The sequence below is a fragment of the Euwallacea similis genome, chromosome 3 (assembly GCF_039881205.1).
Source record: "Euwallacea similis isolate ESF13 chromosome 3, ESF131.1, whole genome shotgun sequence".
Taxonomy (NCBI): Eukaryota; Metazoa; Arthropoda; class Insecta; order Coleoptera; family Curculionidae; genus Euwallacea; species Euwallacea similis.
In genome coordinates, this window is record NC_089611.1 from 3,538,059 (window position 1) to 3,553,650 (window position 15,592).

General features: G+C 36.5%; 1 protein-coding gene across 2 annotated transcripts in view; it reads right to left on the reverse strand.

The window, feature by feature from the left end:
• Nucleotides 1-1,143: 1,143 nt before the first annotated feature.
• The window catches only part of LOC136420117 (nephrin-like), a 132,112-nt gene continuing 117,663 nt past the window's right edge, over nucleotides 1,144-15,592 (reverse strand). Inside the window, exons 8-17 of one of the 2 annotated variants that reach the window (XM_066406904.1) lie at nucleotides 15,402-15,546; nucleotides 15,215-15,345; nucleotides 12,571-12,724; nucleotides 11,889-12,124; nucleotides 11,643-11,825; nucleotides 10,024-10,207; nucleotides 7,620-7,880; nucleotides 7,163-7,356; nucleotides 4,357-4,395; nucleotides 2,375-2,504 (exon numbers count right to left, since the gene is read on the reverse strand). In XM_066406904.1, coding sequence (XP_066263001.1) covers nucleotides 4,363-4,395; nucleotides 7,163-7,356; nucleotides 7,620-7,880; nucleotides 10,024-10,207; nucleotides 11,643-11,825; nucleotides 11,889-12,124; nucleotides 12,571-12,724; nucleotides 15,215-15,345; nucleotides 15,402-15,546 — 1,521 coding nt within the window. In that variant the 3' untranslated portion in view covers nucleotides 2,375-2,504; nucleotides 4,357-4,362. Of the gene's footprint in view, nucleotides 2,505-4,356; nucleotides 4,396-7,162; nucleotides 7,357-7,619; nucleotides 7,881-10,023; nucleotides 10,208-11,642; nucleotides 11,826-11,888; nucleotides 12,125-12,570; nucleotides 12,725-15,214; nucleotides 15,346-15,401; nucleotides 15,547-15,592 lie in introns of both variants that reach the window. The other variant, XM_066406903.1, reaches the window with a different exon arrangement.

The following is a 15,592-nucleotide window of genomic DNA, read 5'->3' on the forward strand; positions in this document are numbered from 1 at the left end:
TTTCTATTTCGAGACAAATTGGAACATTCAAAACGATCCAATAGCTTTTGCCGAACTATGCAATTTATAGAGCAAAGTCTGAGTTTTGTGTTACTTATGAGGAAAAATAACTGATGTTAATGTTTTCAGATGCCTTCGACTTTAAAAACTATTACATTATTTCTGTTTATAGCTTGAGATGTATGTACGTTGTTTAGTACATAATTTTGAAACTGACCTTCAAATAAAAAACGTAAAACAAAATTTAAATACGTAGACGAAATACGAGAACCCTTTTTTTAAACTCTTTGCTTTGACTTAGTTCAGATAAAATCAATTCAAGTTCGGATTGTTTTGTACATCAGTGCTTTTTTATGTTTTTTAATGAATCCCATAAAAACAAATGAGAACCGTTCTTCCAAATTACAAAAAAATCATTTCATGAGCAGAGCAAGATTGGACTTCGCAAAAAATTTTCTAGCCTAGAAAATGAAAAGTTCATTTCCTCATAATAGATCTAGGGGCGTTTACGAAACAATTATTTAAGTGATTTGCAATTTTCAATGGTTCCAGAACCAAATCAACGAGAACTTGATAGGAGTACCACCGTTTTTTTCAGACCACATACCTCTGGTAGGATTTCCAGAATTCGAAATTCTTTGCCGGTATAGGACTTTTTGTTATCCTTCACCAAATTTCTGCACCTCAAGTTCGTAATCGGATATACCACACATTTCAGCCAGTTTAGTCTCTCCTCTATAATACCTATGCAAAACCTTAAGATCCGTATGTCTCTGTCTTAACACTTTGAAGACCCTCCCAAAAGGTATTTCATTGAGATTTCAAAATTTATTTCCTTAAATAAATTTTAATTGGAAAATTCCTAAAGCTTTTCTGCCGAATGTTTTTATTGTCCTGTGGTTTTTGAAATATCTTGCGACGTCTTGCTTGGGGAATTTCAAGGAATCAAAATACATTGTAAATAATTTGGAAAAATGTCGAAAGTGGCTGAAATGCGGTTAGTTTAGCGGGGAAATGTGGGTATGTTTCTACGTCTTTCCCGAAAAATCTACAAAGGGGGGATAATTTTGGGGAATACCTTAGAGAACTTTTGTTAACAATTATTTGAAATTCGAAAAACAGCAAGAAAACTCTCCCCAATCGTACTCTTAACACTTTTATTTATTACATTATAAGGAGTATACATAATTTGGTATTCTTTTATAAAGAGGCTTGATAAACTTTCTGGAACGACCAAGAAAAAGATATGGTTCTCGTTATTAGTAGTACGTAATAAATTCAATAAAATTCATCTTTTCATCTTCGACATCGAAGTACATAGTCGTAATATCACATTTATGTATATGACAACGGTTTAGTAATAATTGAAAAAACTTGGCGTGTATCTACAAGTTTGTACAATTTCGTGCCAAACACAAAATACTGGTTTTAAGGTAAAAAAATCGTTTAGGTATGTACAATCGTATAATAAAGAGGGGAGTGTTTGCTGGGGAACTGATATGGTGCTTTTGAGCTTTGGGGTGAAAAACGATATGATTTAGTAATATTAGAGGTACAAATTTACATTATAGACATCTATAGTTTAAATAGGAAACTTCTTCGGTTGACTTAAAGAATCAAAGATTTGTCTAAAATTTTAATAAACACAACAATTTAATTAATTCTACTAAATTGCAGTGGAGAGGTCAAACACTGACTGCCACATAAATAAACAATTCGAATTCCAACCATTTATTGTTGGAATCAAACAATAGACACATCATTCCTAAATAATGAGTTATCGACCAATTGAATATAACAACCGTTGGTCCCTTACAAAAGTAGAAAAGTACAAAACTCGATAACAGATATTATAACCTCTAATAAAATATGAAAGCACAACGTCTACTTAATCGTGGGAAGATGGGATTTATTGCTGGGTAAATTCCAGAAAAGAAAACGGTTCGTCATATTTCCTCAAATTATGCACGCCCGTCTTTCCCATTCCAGGCACAAGAACAAAACAATAGGAGACGTACTGAATATGCGCATAGTTTACCTCTGGAGCACTCTCGACGAACTTGGCAAATATTTACCCACTTCCCCTATTAATTCCGAATTTCGTTTGCTATGCTAATCCTTATTGCATTCCCAATCTGAAACCCAAGAAGCATTTTTATTTACACCCTTTATGTACAACCATAAGCTTAAACACAACTCTCCTGCTGGCATCCCATCAAAGGAGTCCTCACAGTAACTACTTCTCTATGGTACAACCCCTGTTTGGAGGTGGGGAAAATCGCTGTTACAGGAGATATAATGGGGGAAGTTCTACTATTGGGTATCGGAGGGGGCGGTCTCCTGTTGTGGTCTATTTTGGTGTAAATTGTGGAATCATCTCCCTTACGCAGGGTAGCGTACTGCTGAGCTGGAGACGAGTACTGCTGTCCGCCGTTTTTTATTGGATCGAGGGAGTTCGGACGTGCCAGCTGCAGCTCTGCGTAGACCACTTCATTGGTTGATGTCTGGAATTGATTGAGTGATTAATTCACGGTTGAATTCTGCACTTACACTAAAATAATTAATTTTGTGGCAGGGAAAAAGAAAAACTATTTGACGTTGGTTTAGTGTTTTTTAATTAATTTGTTTGATCTAACTTTTGATGCAAGTACAATACAAAAAAAATCGTTTTTTGTTGGTTTATTCGAGGTTTTGTATCATTACTAGGTTTATTTCCAGTAGGACCGGCTATTTCGGATGCCAGAGGGGACATTATTTGGAATCTAAATTAAGCAAACACTTCAGTCGGAACATGAAAATTAACAAAAAAAATCAAATGTTGGTGTTTAAGCTACAACATATTGCGATTTTTCTCACTCAACCAGTTTTTCCTATTGGTCATTCCTCACGCAATTATTAATTACTAACTATGTTAACTAATCTGAACTAACCTGATTTTTTAAAATTTATTTGATCTTATTTTCTAGGATTTTCAATTTGAAGCGTTTTCTTTTTTGGTTTTCCTCTTCACCGGAACTCAACTTTTCTATTTATTGGTTTACCCTCTCTACATGTTGATTGCACCCCGCAGAGATTCTCGGCACTTCTTGATAATTGTAAGAGATTAACGAATTGCTCTTGGAATTCTGAAGAGGTTCTTGAAAAACTCTTGCAAAATTTTGTAGAGCAGTGGTGTGGTAGACCTCGGTTTATTTTTAAAATACCTACTTTTGGGAATTTCCTATCAAATTCCAAGATTTCAATTTTTTCTTTGGATTTTCCTTTTCCTTATTTCTAGTTAAATATTGAGACAAATTTTTATACTATCTTTTTTCTTATTTTGATTCAAGAAATCCTATTAAAGTTACATCATATATATATATATATATAGAATACCCTATATCCATTTATCTATGGAGTAGGATATTTCCTTATGAAATTCAGAGGATTTTTTTGAACTTTTTCTCACTCAAAAATGTTTTTTCGTTGATTAAGTTTTTAACAAATTCTCATCAATTTTAATAGATTTGCGCGTGAACAAAAAAAAATGTTATATTTTAATGAAATCAAATAAAGAGCAGAAGCAGAATTATTTTAAATAAAACAATGAAATGGAATACTGTTTATTTATTCAAAAAGCCACATTTTTGTACCCCGGAATATACCTAACACATCGAAACACCATTAAAAAAATTGTTTTTTTTTTTGCTAGTAAAAATTAAGTTTCAATACGTAGATTCAAATATTTGAAATGTAAGTAAACGTGGTTTGCAAGTATTCCATTTTTACAATTTTTTACACAAATTTCAAATACCAAAAATACTTATTGTGGAAGCAACAACAATTTCGATACAATAGGAAAGGGGGGGAATATTTCTATTCCGTGTCGATGTCGTTCCTGAAATAAAGATATCCTCCATGCAAATTCGGTCTACGTCGACGTGCTATATGCCATATTATGAATATTGAATAGTTCGGGTTGGTTTGCATGCAACGAAGGCTGCAAATTTTTAGTTAAAATGTATGCAAAGATGGTGCCAACTTTACAGTCCGGGGGCTGTTTTTAATTTAGAGAGGAGCAGCACGAAATAGAGACATGCATGAGGGAAAAGACAGTTTTTTTTTAAGTTTTATATCGATTTTGAGGCATTTAAGGAGCGAGGTTAACTGAAATTTTACTAGAGTTTTGAAATAAAATAATGATTGCCTTGACAGTGTTCCTGTAACTTGCTAAGATATAAAAGTAGTTATTTTCTTTTTGGGCAAGTATATGCACATATGCATTGAAATCTTAATGAAGAAGTACTTTTTCCAGTATTGCTGCGTGCTCGGCGTGAATATGATACGATTTAGTTACAACATTTAAAAAGTACTTACAAGACCCTAATAGACATCTGTCAAAGCTTTGTACGTGCCCTAAAATGAACGGAGAACATAAATTGTGATCGAGTTCGAACAAAGGTACTGAACTAAATATATCCAATTCTATATTTTTCGATGCAGCATTAAATTTTAAAGGTGAATATTTTTTTAACATGGCGAAATACCTATAAATATCTGAATGTAAATATTGGGGTTTAAGTACGCAACTATGAAGGCCCAGCTGTGTAGCAGGTCGCACTTCAAGCCGTTAGTCGGAAATAAGGTTAATCCGAAAATGATTGCTTTGGGTTTTGAATATTGTGAGCTGGGCACTATTTTTTTGGACAGAGTGAAATATCACGAGTGATATTTCGATTGCGAATGTCGCTTCAATAGTGAAGAGCCCTCATTAATATGGCCATTCGGGAGATTTTGGGCTCCGCGCGTGCCCTAGAATGAACAAAAACAAAATAAGAAATTTTCCCTAAATTAAACGTAATGAATTTTATCTTTTCATTGTAAAATTTATATCCATATGAAACTGACAAGACTACAAGTCACCGAGTCCTAAAAAGTTTCGCAATTTTATAGTTTTGCGCACGATCGGAACAATGTTGCACGAATTTTCAGTGTACGTGACTCTTTGTTTAATTAAATGCATCGCTTTATTATTTACAGCTTTAGGATGCAGCAAATTACAACACGCGTTTTCAATGCTCTACTTTCACGTGAGTGTTGGCGTTACGGCTATAAAGTGCCTCTCGTATATTGCGGAATTATGAGAGAGAAAGAGAGATCTCGTAAATAAATACATAAAAAACCTGCAATAAAAGCGGATTAAAATTTTGTTTTGCTGCTCATCGAACACTGTAAAATCCCTTTGAGTTGCGTTTAAAATTGGCCAGAAAGTTGTAATTAAAAGTAAATTGTGCTCGATTTTTTAAGCCCTAGAATTGAAGGCAATTAGCCCGAAAACCCCATAATAACACTATCAGAGAAACTAATTAATTTTAATTCGCCCCCAGAACGATACTGAGGAAACGGGCTGAAGCAAAGCAGGTACACAACTTTAAAATTTATCGTTGTTTAGACGGTAATCGCGAAGCGTTTCCTCGAAACTAATTACGTGCAGAAAGAATTCCCGAATACCTTCTAACTTCAAAAATTATACTTCGAACATAATTTCCGTTCGCAATTATAAATGAATAGCGGAAATTCAGGCTATTTTGGGAGCGGTGGATGAAATAAGTAACTACGAAGTAAGTATTAAAGAAAAAGCTCGCAAACTGTGTTTGCATTCGACGTTTTATCAAATTGATTCGGTCGAAACGTGGAGAAACTAAAAAGCAAATGAACACGTCCAGGAATGCATGAGTTCGTAAAGAACAATGTGGTTTTACTTATTTTAGACTAGGTACAAGATAAGAAACGGTTGCGAGGGTAAAATCAGCTATTTAAAAAACAAATCTTCGGCACAATGACTTAGAGATGGTCGAGAGTATTGACTCTGCAGTGCACGTCATCACTAACACTGTGAAAAATCTCTCATGCTGAGAAATAGGATGCGACTTAGTAATTCTAAGTGCCAATGCTTGATATTCTTGAGGGCTCCGCACATCATCGAACATGTTGCACAACGGATAGAAAAGTACAAAAAAAGTCTAGAAAATCTTTTACGTAAAACAATCAATTTCTCATTTTTACTGAAATATAACTGGATTATAGTTTTTGTGGTCCCGGTACATCGGCGTTTAAAGTTTACGTTTCAACAAACTCGTTCAGTTAATCGAGAACAATATGTCACCAGGTTTTCAATTTTATTGTTTAGTTTTTAACATTGCGGAAATGACAGCAAGCTTGAGAACAGAGGAGCATACCGATGAACGTTGAGACTTAAGTTGATTAGAATTAGGTGAAATTGTGTGGGTTTTCTAATCAGTGTTCGAAGCAAAACTATGGATTAAGCTCGTTGCGGCAGGTATAAAAATGTCTCACCTCAACGTAACATGATCGGCCACGTTCCGTATTCTACTTTTTGTTTCAAAACAGCTTAGGAAAATGACGCAACAAAACGATGCTTTAATTCTTGTTTTTTACTTTGTTATATAGACTCCTCTCGGTGCCCAAGCCGGCTTGAACAACGACCAAATCCCTCTAAATCCAGGTGTATTTCGCCTGGCAGAATTTTAATTTACACACAACCTAGCAAGGGGAGCGTGGCATAATGAAAAATTTTCAATTTTCGTCATTTGAGGGATTATTTCTGTTTAAATTAGTCGAAATCTAATTTTGTTTATTTAATTGTTTTTTACCTGTCTCGTAAATAACAACAAGAGAAAGTTCTTCCCGAAATCTCTATCGCGCGGCATGGAAGTCTTCAATTATTCATCTTGGATACGTTTGTAACTGGTTAGGATGATGGTGGTTTCAAAAACTAATGGCTCATTCAGATAAAGCAAATTTAATTAAACCCAAATCGCTTTCGCTACAGCAGAGCCGTTCTCTTAGCCGAAAACCGGAACACTAATCAAATATCAGAGTTGTGTTGTGCAAAACCGCACGCTTTCGGATATATGAAACTTTCAATGACAGTGAATTAATTCCGATGTCTATATCTAGTCAAAAACATACCATGAGAAATTCTATTGTACATGATGCATTAGAGTATAATTTCTGATTCAATTGCAATTAATGTAAATTATTTTTGAATTTTTGGAAACAATCGTGTTATGAATATTGTGGCACAGGTAAAGTTTCCTACATCGCGAAGTTTCAACCTACATCCTGCCAAATTGTATTGCACATGACCATTTTTACGTACATTAGGTGAAGTAAAATTTCTACTCCTGGCCAAATAGGCCTCAGCTAGAGGCGTGACACTAGGCATTGCCGAAGGAGTCATCACTGGAGACACCACTGTAGTATTCGAAGCAAACTCATTATGTCCGGACACTGATATAGCAGAATTGTTGAGTCCGGGTGTCTGAACTGCCGAGCCCAGCTGGTAATCTGAGTCTGAAACGTTTATACTTATGTAATTAAGTGTAATAAGTCAGAAGGTTAATAAATTATAATTAGAAACAGCGTTGAAAAATGAGCTTAGAGCCTCGAAGTAGGTTAATTAAATATGGCATTAGAAGATATCGAGCGGAAACGCTTTGTCTATGTCGTGTTTGCTTGGAAACACTTTACACGTAATTGCCTCAAGTTTGGGGCAATCAATCCTCTCTGCTGAATTTGAGACTTTTGAGCGAGAAGGTTAATTTTCAGCAATTTACCTTTATTAGAGGGCACTACGTCGGGATTTTTGTCGTCCTTCTCGAAGAGATCCTCCGATTCAGACCTGAGTGGAAGCGTGACCTTATCTTTGACTGCGAGGAAACGGGGGCGCAAAGCCCTTGAGCCGTCCCTTCTCGACTGGTGTATTTTGAGGGCCCCCAAAATTATGACAGTGATGAACAATAAGGCAGCCACGATGCCTACCAATATGCCCAAAACCGGGGCGAGCTCCATCTGATCTCGGGTGCCCAACAAGAGAACTGGAAATGATAAGGGTATCGTCAGATAGAACATCACTGCAGGTATGGGGGTTAATTTTAAATATTTATGCGTTCATGAACCTCCAAGTTGTGCTCTGATAGTCTGCGGCTGAGATTATTAAATAACGTTGTCACCTAGAAAACTAATCCTGAAGGGACAAGTAGGTAAATTAAAGCAATATTATTCAAACGTAGGGACTAGCGGCGGGTTAGTGTAAAATGATAAGGGTTAGATGTTGTCATTGATTGATATGGTGTTGAGAGGGTCCTTCCCGATGCACCGTAATATATCGTAGGACCCCCGCAAAATACGGAGTTTTAATGGAACAAGTTCGGGGTGTAACTTGTTAGAGGTCGGAATGAAACGTAATTAAATTCTCCAAGTTAAACAGGCGAAGTTGTTTGTGTCCGACCACGGTCAGTCGTTTAAAAGTTGTCTTCCTGGATTTGGGTAATTTTATTGCGAGGGATTATGACCAAAAATAAGGCCGGAGGCGAACTCCCTTTGAAGCCGAACGCTTTATTGGACTTTGAGGGAGAATGTCGGGGAAATGTGGTTATCTCCTAAATTTGTGCCCTGCTAACTTCAGAACGCATACAGGTTTTTAGCTGAAAATAAAGAAAGTCGCCCCTAAATCAAATCTGTCAGTTTCGTGCCTCCAGTTTCGAGCTAAAATATGCAGGCTACCCCCCTGGGGGCCTCAAACATATCTGGCTGCGACTGCATGTGGAATTCGCTGTGATATCTTGCGAAATGGGACTGGACGGATGCAGTGAGAATGGAAATTTAATTTCTACAGGTAATTTCTAAAATTTAAGAAATTATATGCCATACGTCGTCGAACTAAAGGTATAGCTTTAAAGGAAAATTGTACAGACCACCCGTGACCATAGCACATCAGACTTGAGGTCGAACATGGAAATATACACACGAAATAATTATCTTCGGCACTCACAATTATAGAAAGGCGACAATGAGAATTTTCAATGTGTCGAGGTCACATTTTTATCAAGGCCAGACTTGAAAGAAGAATTGTGAATTTTTTAACTGTTTGTAATCCATAACTACAAGGTTATGAATACTGTAAGCTACACGCACTACTGTACTTCTAAGAATTTCGACATTTCAAACCATCCGGGAGCGGAAACGATTTTCTTTGTTGGGATTTGTATATTTAAAATACCAGGCTACTAATCGAGATTAAAATTCTTACTTTTTAAATCTTTTCAGCAAAGTTTTCTTTCAAGGTTTAAAAGAGTTAAAGTTTTAGACGCGGAAAAAAATGGAGAATATCTCTGTCTATTCTTCTTATTTGCTTTAACCGCTATGTTTCAATATTGCGGGCCAGATACATTCTAAATTTATGGAAGTTAAATAATTGAAAATTCTCATTTTAGTTGAGGAAAAATTGGCTAGACCGTAAAGATTCATTTTCCTAGCTACAACTGGGACTACACATCCATCCGTGACGTTGGAAACAAATCACTACATTTACGCATTATACGGATAGGTATCCTAGAATGCACATTTCTTCAAACCTAAATCGCAAACAGTTGCTAATGCGAATTGTACCTTCCAATTCGTATCCGGTAAAATCGAATCAAACCGATAATTTTGAAGTTATGCAATCAATGCATAAACGTTTAATTCGTCCCTAATGCGCATTTGGAAAAGACTAACAACCTAACTTTTATGTTTCACTTTTTGATTCATTAATTGCCGGTTTGGCATTGAAAGTACGAGAAGAAGTTAAAATAAAGTATTATTCTTGGACAGAAAAAATAGGCATCCTACGTAAGAGGAAATGGAGACAAGTTTTATGCTCCACAAACAGGGTCGTTTCTGCCTGAATGCTCATTTCGCAATATGTATTGGGAAACCATAAAGGGAATGGAGGGAGAGAGAGATACAACTGAAACCGATTCCCTTAGGATCTCAGAAAATTCCCATGCACGCACGAATCGTAGGAGGACTGATCTAGAAATAGAACGTTTTCATCAAACTTGAATAAGGAAGAACTTTCAGGCTGCAGGACTGATGATAATTTCAAAGGCGTGGAAAATTCCTGTCCCGAATGGCTCTAAAGTTTATAACTTAAAGAGCATCTGCACGAAAAAATAGAAGAGTGCTCGTAAATCTTACCTGTCTGCTTCTCGGCCACTTTTAGCGTAAATCCTTCGAGTGGTACCGGAACGCTTCGGCCCTTACTGTTTGCCGCGTAGATTAACATTTTCAGTTCTTTTCCAGGATCCAGACCACTCACGATAAATAGCGGGAATTTCGCCGAAACATTAGCTTGAATGGCGTTGGTTTTCCCGTCGTAAACCTGGAAGAAATAAGCATTTCAGTTAGCACTGGATGAACTTATTTCTCTAAATTTCAATCCGAAACAATTCCTGCCCGTTTTAATTAAGTTATAAGTTCCGGTGAAAATCTCGGCGGACGTCAGATGGGCGGCCGGCTAATCCATATTAATAAACTTTGTAAGAAATGGCCGAAGTTAAACCGTTACAGCAAGGTTAATATGTCCCTGGAGAGCTATGTCCGGCAAACACTAGCGGGTTAATGGATCCCTTATTAATCAAGCGCTAATCGTGGCACTGAGATTGCATGCCCGCCCTTTTAACCCACTGGATCACGTACTAACTCGATCGGCTACGAGGACATGAGACACTCGCAAAAAGCCTTTCTACCGGAGAGAATAAACAAAGGCTTTACGTAAATCCTCATTATCCTCTCTTAATTACAGGCAACTTTCCGAAACTACAGTTGGCTCTCTATACATGCAAATGTCAATAATACTAACGAGCTTCCTCGAAGGCGAAATACCCGCAGGGGAGCCAGTTGTGGACTACCGCAGTTCTCTTTACACGAGAGAAGATCATTTTGAGACGTGTTTACAGTTAAGCATTGAGATGCTCGGTTTGGGCGTACTGATATTGTTAATAACCGACCATGACGGTCCTTCATATAGTAGCGTGTGAAGTGGTTGCCGCTCTCTGTGGTCAAACACTGCTAGGTTTTGAGTATTGCTAGACAGGTTCACTCCGGAAATGAACATTTTTAAATGTCATCCTATTCGAAAAAAATAGAAAATCATATTTATTATTAATTTAAATTGAAGGAAACTGAGACCGGTGTAAGGTTATCTCAACATTCTTCTCATCATTGCAGTGCTAGCTATATCTTCACGTCGAATTCCCTCATCTTTCCACTTTTCAAATGATTATGTGCTTAAAGCATCAACATCTTTTTCTTCACAATTCTCAATACTCGGACTAGCGATTCTTTTCCAATAGTAAATAATTCCATATCATGCATCAAGAAATTTCTGGAAACTACTACCAAAGCTCTAAAGGTCATATAAATAGATATTTCTCCAGAATATCAATTGAATTTGTTAACAAAAGTACCAGACTTGATTTAAACCACTTTTGTCAATTTTTTTAATCTCGTAGATTGTTTAGTCCACTTAAATGGTTTTAGAAGATCATATTATATTTGCTAGCGAAATATGACCAAGTATTCATTTTTGAAAAGGTTGTAAAAACTTATTAAGTCGATTTGCTTCATTATCTCACGAATTTAGTGATGTTCTTTAATATTTGACTCTGCTGTAACTCGAATTCGCTCTTCGATAACTTATTTGTATCTAAGACTCCTAGAAAACTTTCGATTATTTGGCGAAAATAAAGGAAAATTGGGTGATTTAAATACCTAAGGGACATACTATTGTATATACCCTAATAACACTTTTTTACCTCTAACAGAAAATATTGCGGCAGACCCCCGTCAAATCCCTCGATGCACTCCACTTCAAGTGAATCGTTAGTCCTATTGACAATGGAGCAGTTATGCAGAGGGTCCGGTTTTCCTGCCCCAATCACATGAAATATGCAGGGCTCCTCTTGTTTGCCTGGAAAGTTGGATGCCCAACACATAACCTGAAATTTTTATATCAGACCAAATACATTATTAAATAAAGTGCCTGAAACTATCAGCCTTACTGTTCCATAATCGAGGTCTGAAACTGGAGTGAAGCTGAAATTGGAGGAATAGATGATATCGTTGGGATTGAAGGTCTCTGGTGTGATGCTCACTTCCTTCACTTCTTCTGAGTGGTTGAAGCTCCATGTAAACTTCGACGGAGGAGGATAGGACTCGACTTCGCAGAGGATATTGGCTTTCTCGTGTTTAGCAACTCCGTAGAGGAATTTTTGGTTTTTGTTGCATAAGGGCTTGTCTGGTATAAGAAGAAGTGAATTTAGAACTATTAAAATGGCAAAAAACGCCTTAGGAAAGTCATTTAAAGTCGCTTGAATTTAAAAAACTTTCCTCATTGAAAACTTTATTTACTGCATCCTCTTTCGTTTAACTATCTTTTCATCGGGACAGTTAATGCAGATGCAGCTCGAAAGTTAGTTTATCCAACCCTCGATCGTTTCCTTTTCCAAATAAACTGCAAGATCAAGCAACTATTTTTCGTCGGTCCCTTAAGGGTTTTGCCGGAGACCTTTGTTTAACTAACGATGGCTATTTTTTGCTATAAACTTGACTTATGGCAACAGAATGGGCGTACGGTCCCAATGACGCGTGATATTGGACTATTTACTTCTTGATGTCTCGTGTTTCTGGACTTAGTGTACGGTCATTTATATACGTAGATGGTTGTGTTGGCGAAATACTTACACATGACCTTTAGCTGGATTACATTGCTTTCTCCATCCCCTTCCACGTTTGAAGCGACACAGGAATAATTCCCGACCTGACTTCGATTCACTGCTTGAAGGTTCAAGTCACCGGAGCTTTTGATCACCATTTGATTGCCCTGCATCACTTGATTCTAGAATGTAATTTTTTTTTATTAAGTTTATATTGGAGTCCTGACAACTTATCGAAGGTGAATGCGCTCTCTGTTAATTTTGTGGAAAATTTTGACAAAGTGCTGAAAGCCATCTAAAATTCGTAACGAATATCTTTCAAATGTCGAAAACGACATTTGATTTCTGATGAAATGGCGAATATGTGGAGTAAATTTTTGAATAAGTTTTTTTAAACGACACTTTGCAAATCTGTGTGTGTTTTTCAACAAATAAAAGTAATTCAGGTTACTGCTACAGGGCTACTACAGTTCAATGGGTATTACACTTCTTGTGCAGAGAATTATATCCTTTTCACACAAAGAATTTTAGTATGTAAAATCCTAATTGAAATTTTGCCTTAGCAAAAATGAGCCGAGAATAAAGGGAATGTTAATTAAGAACTATAATTAAGAAATTCCAGTAGAGTCACAGAAAAGCTCAGCTCTGGAGTAAATTCTAAAGCCTGGTTTACAAAAAAGAGACTCATAAAGGAATATTTAATGTTAGGGAATCATTGTATTACCTGATAATTTACTATAGATCTACAATTTTACAGACGTTATTCCGCCGTTTCTAATACAACAATTCGTACGCATTTTTAGCCTCATCATGTGCCAATGAACTAGGCGCGAAATTTGTCAAAATGCCATAGTGACAAGACCGCTAGCAACGACATTCAATATAAATAGACGTCTATTTTGTTAGAGACGAAGGGAATGCAAGAATGTGAAGTTGCCTTAAAGGATGTCTTGGGTCGAATAAAACGGAGTCACGTCTATGAAAAATTTACTGCCGCGCCGCCATCAGTTCCCAACAAAGGTTCGGAAGTTAAGGAATTCCTTGTCGCTCCCCATCGAGAAATATTTCCTATTTCATACGTGTTAAGCACTCAAATTAAAACAATTCTCTCGCTCCGTTCAATGGCTAATTTCAAGTTTTTGCGACGTCGAAATAAGGGCAAGTACAGTCAATCTGGGGTAAAGCCATAATAGTGTCTCTAATTTAAAAGGGGGGGTGAGATATTTTGTTTTGGTTAAAAGCAAAGGAAACTTTAATAGAGTCGTTTTCGAGAATAAGGAACTTTTGCAGCACCAGACCCATTCGCTTTTATTGTTCCCGGAGATATAACAGTCACACTTGGTTTTGAGTTATACTTTTACAAAGTATACACGTTACGTTCTTTCCCCCTTTTTGTTGAAAAAAGGATACAATTTAGATCGTTAAATACTAGCACCAACATTTCAACGTAAAATAAGCAATATCGCTCTTTGAATATCCCAATTTGCCCGAGAGCATGTTTCTTCTCAAAGTCCCAACAACTTGAAACAAGGAGAATAAATGTTTAATTTCCCGTGATTTTATTTACGACTCCCGAGGAAAGTTGGGACGACTTTTGGAAACAAATCCGAGGAAAAATTTTAATTTATGACGGGGATCCTGAATTATGATTCGCGCAGAATAATGAAATTTTTGTAACTTTCTTCAATTGAGCGTTCGACGAAAAAATCCGGTCGAAATTGAGCCTCTAAACTTGTTTTGAATTGGGCTCCAAAAAAGGGAGCTTTTGCCAAAACAAGCTGTATTTTAATATCTTGCTGAAAGGCACTTTTCCAACTTGTCGGGGCAAAGTTGTCCTGATTGTGTCTCTAGCTGGAACGAAAAGTTGAAGAAATTTCGTGAAGTATAGTTTGAAGTTTCGCTTGAAGAAGGCAATCTTGTTGGGAACAGTAGCATGAAAATGTTGTAACTCTTAGGAAAATGTCAAATAACGACTTTGTGCGAAGAGGGCTAATAATAGAAAACCTCGCATCAGTATAAAATGTAAGATAGATTTATCAATCCGCCTTTACAGTAAAAACATTTTATCTCAATCGAAGATTTATATTCTGTCTAAAGGGATAAGCCGAATCTCGTCTGACACAGTGCAAAGCTGCTATTAGAGCACATTTTTAAGAGCGATCGATTCTGAATTATAAGATCTACAATGCGCTTGGATGAGCTCGTAAGCTGAGTTTTCTCCGACTTTAAAGGAAAAAGAAAAATAAACATGGAGAATTTCTAAGGATGAGCATATCAAACCTATTGTAGGTATTGCGAAAAATATCTTGTCAAGTGTTAAAGAATATGTTCTAAGCCAAATATTTAGGAAGAGACTGCAAAGATCTTTTTTGGCTTGGGTGGAAACCATATTATGTAATTTCCTTTGTAAAATAAAGTTCTTGCTGTGTACTATTTCTAACTATCCAAAACGAACAAGAAAAATATTTGTTTAAATTTCGAAACTTGTTTCGTAGGAAAGCTAATTATATGCCAAGCTGTTAGAATTAAATAGGGAATATTTGGAATGGAAGTTAATTCACCCAAATCGAGTATTCAATATTGTTTCATTTTACTTAGAAATATAAGTTTCTGGTATAGTTGCAGAAAGTTCTGTGCTACGAATTTTCTAACAATCTACTAAACAAACTTACATTAAACTTCCAAACGATCTTATACGCATTGGGGTTTGCAGTCACATTACACACGAAGTAAACATCATCCCCCTCCTCAATATCATCAGGATTCAAATTAGATCCCCACACCAGTTCGATTATTGGAACATCTGGAATCAGTTCATAATATTTGCATATAAGACTCAATACATCCTTAAGAACTTACAAAACACGTTTAGTACCAGGCTACTCTCTAAAGCTCCAGTTTTCACCTTCGGATTTACAGCTTTGCAGATGAGGGTTTTGCCATTGTGTAATCGAGTGAGCAGGAGGGAGAGGGTGGAGGTTGTTGAGTTGTCATCTTCAGAGGTCTAAAGAATGGCGTAAAGAGGATTATGAATTCAATAATTGAATACT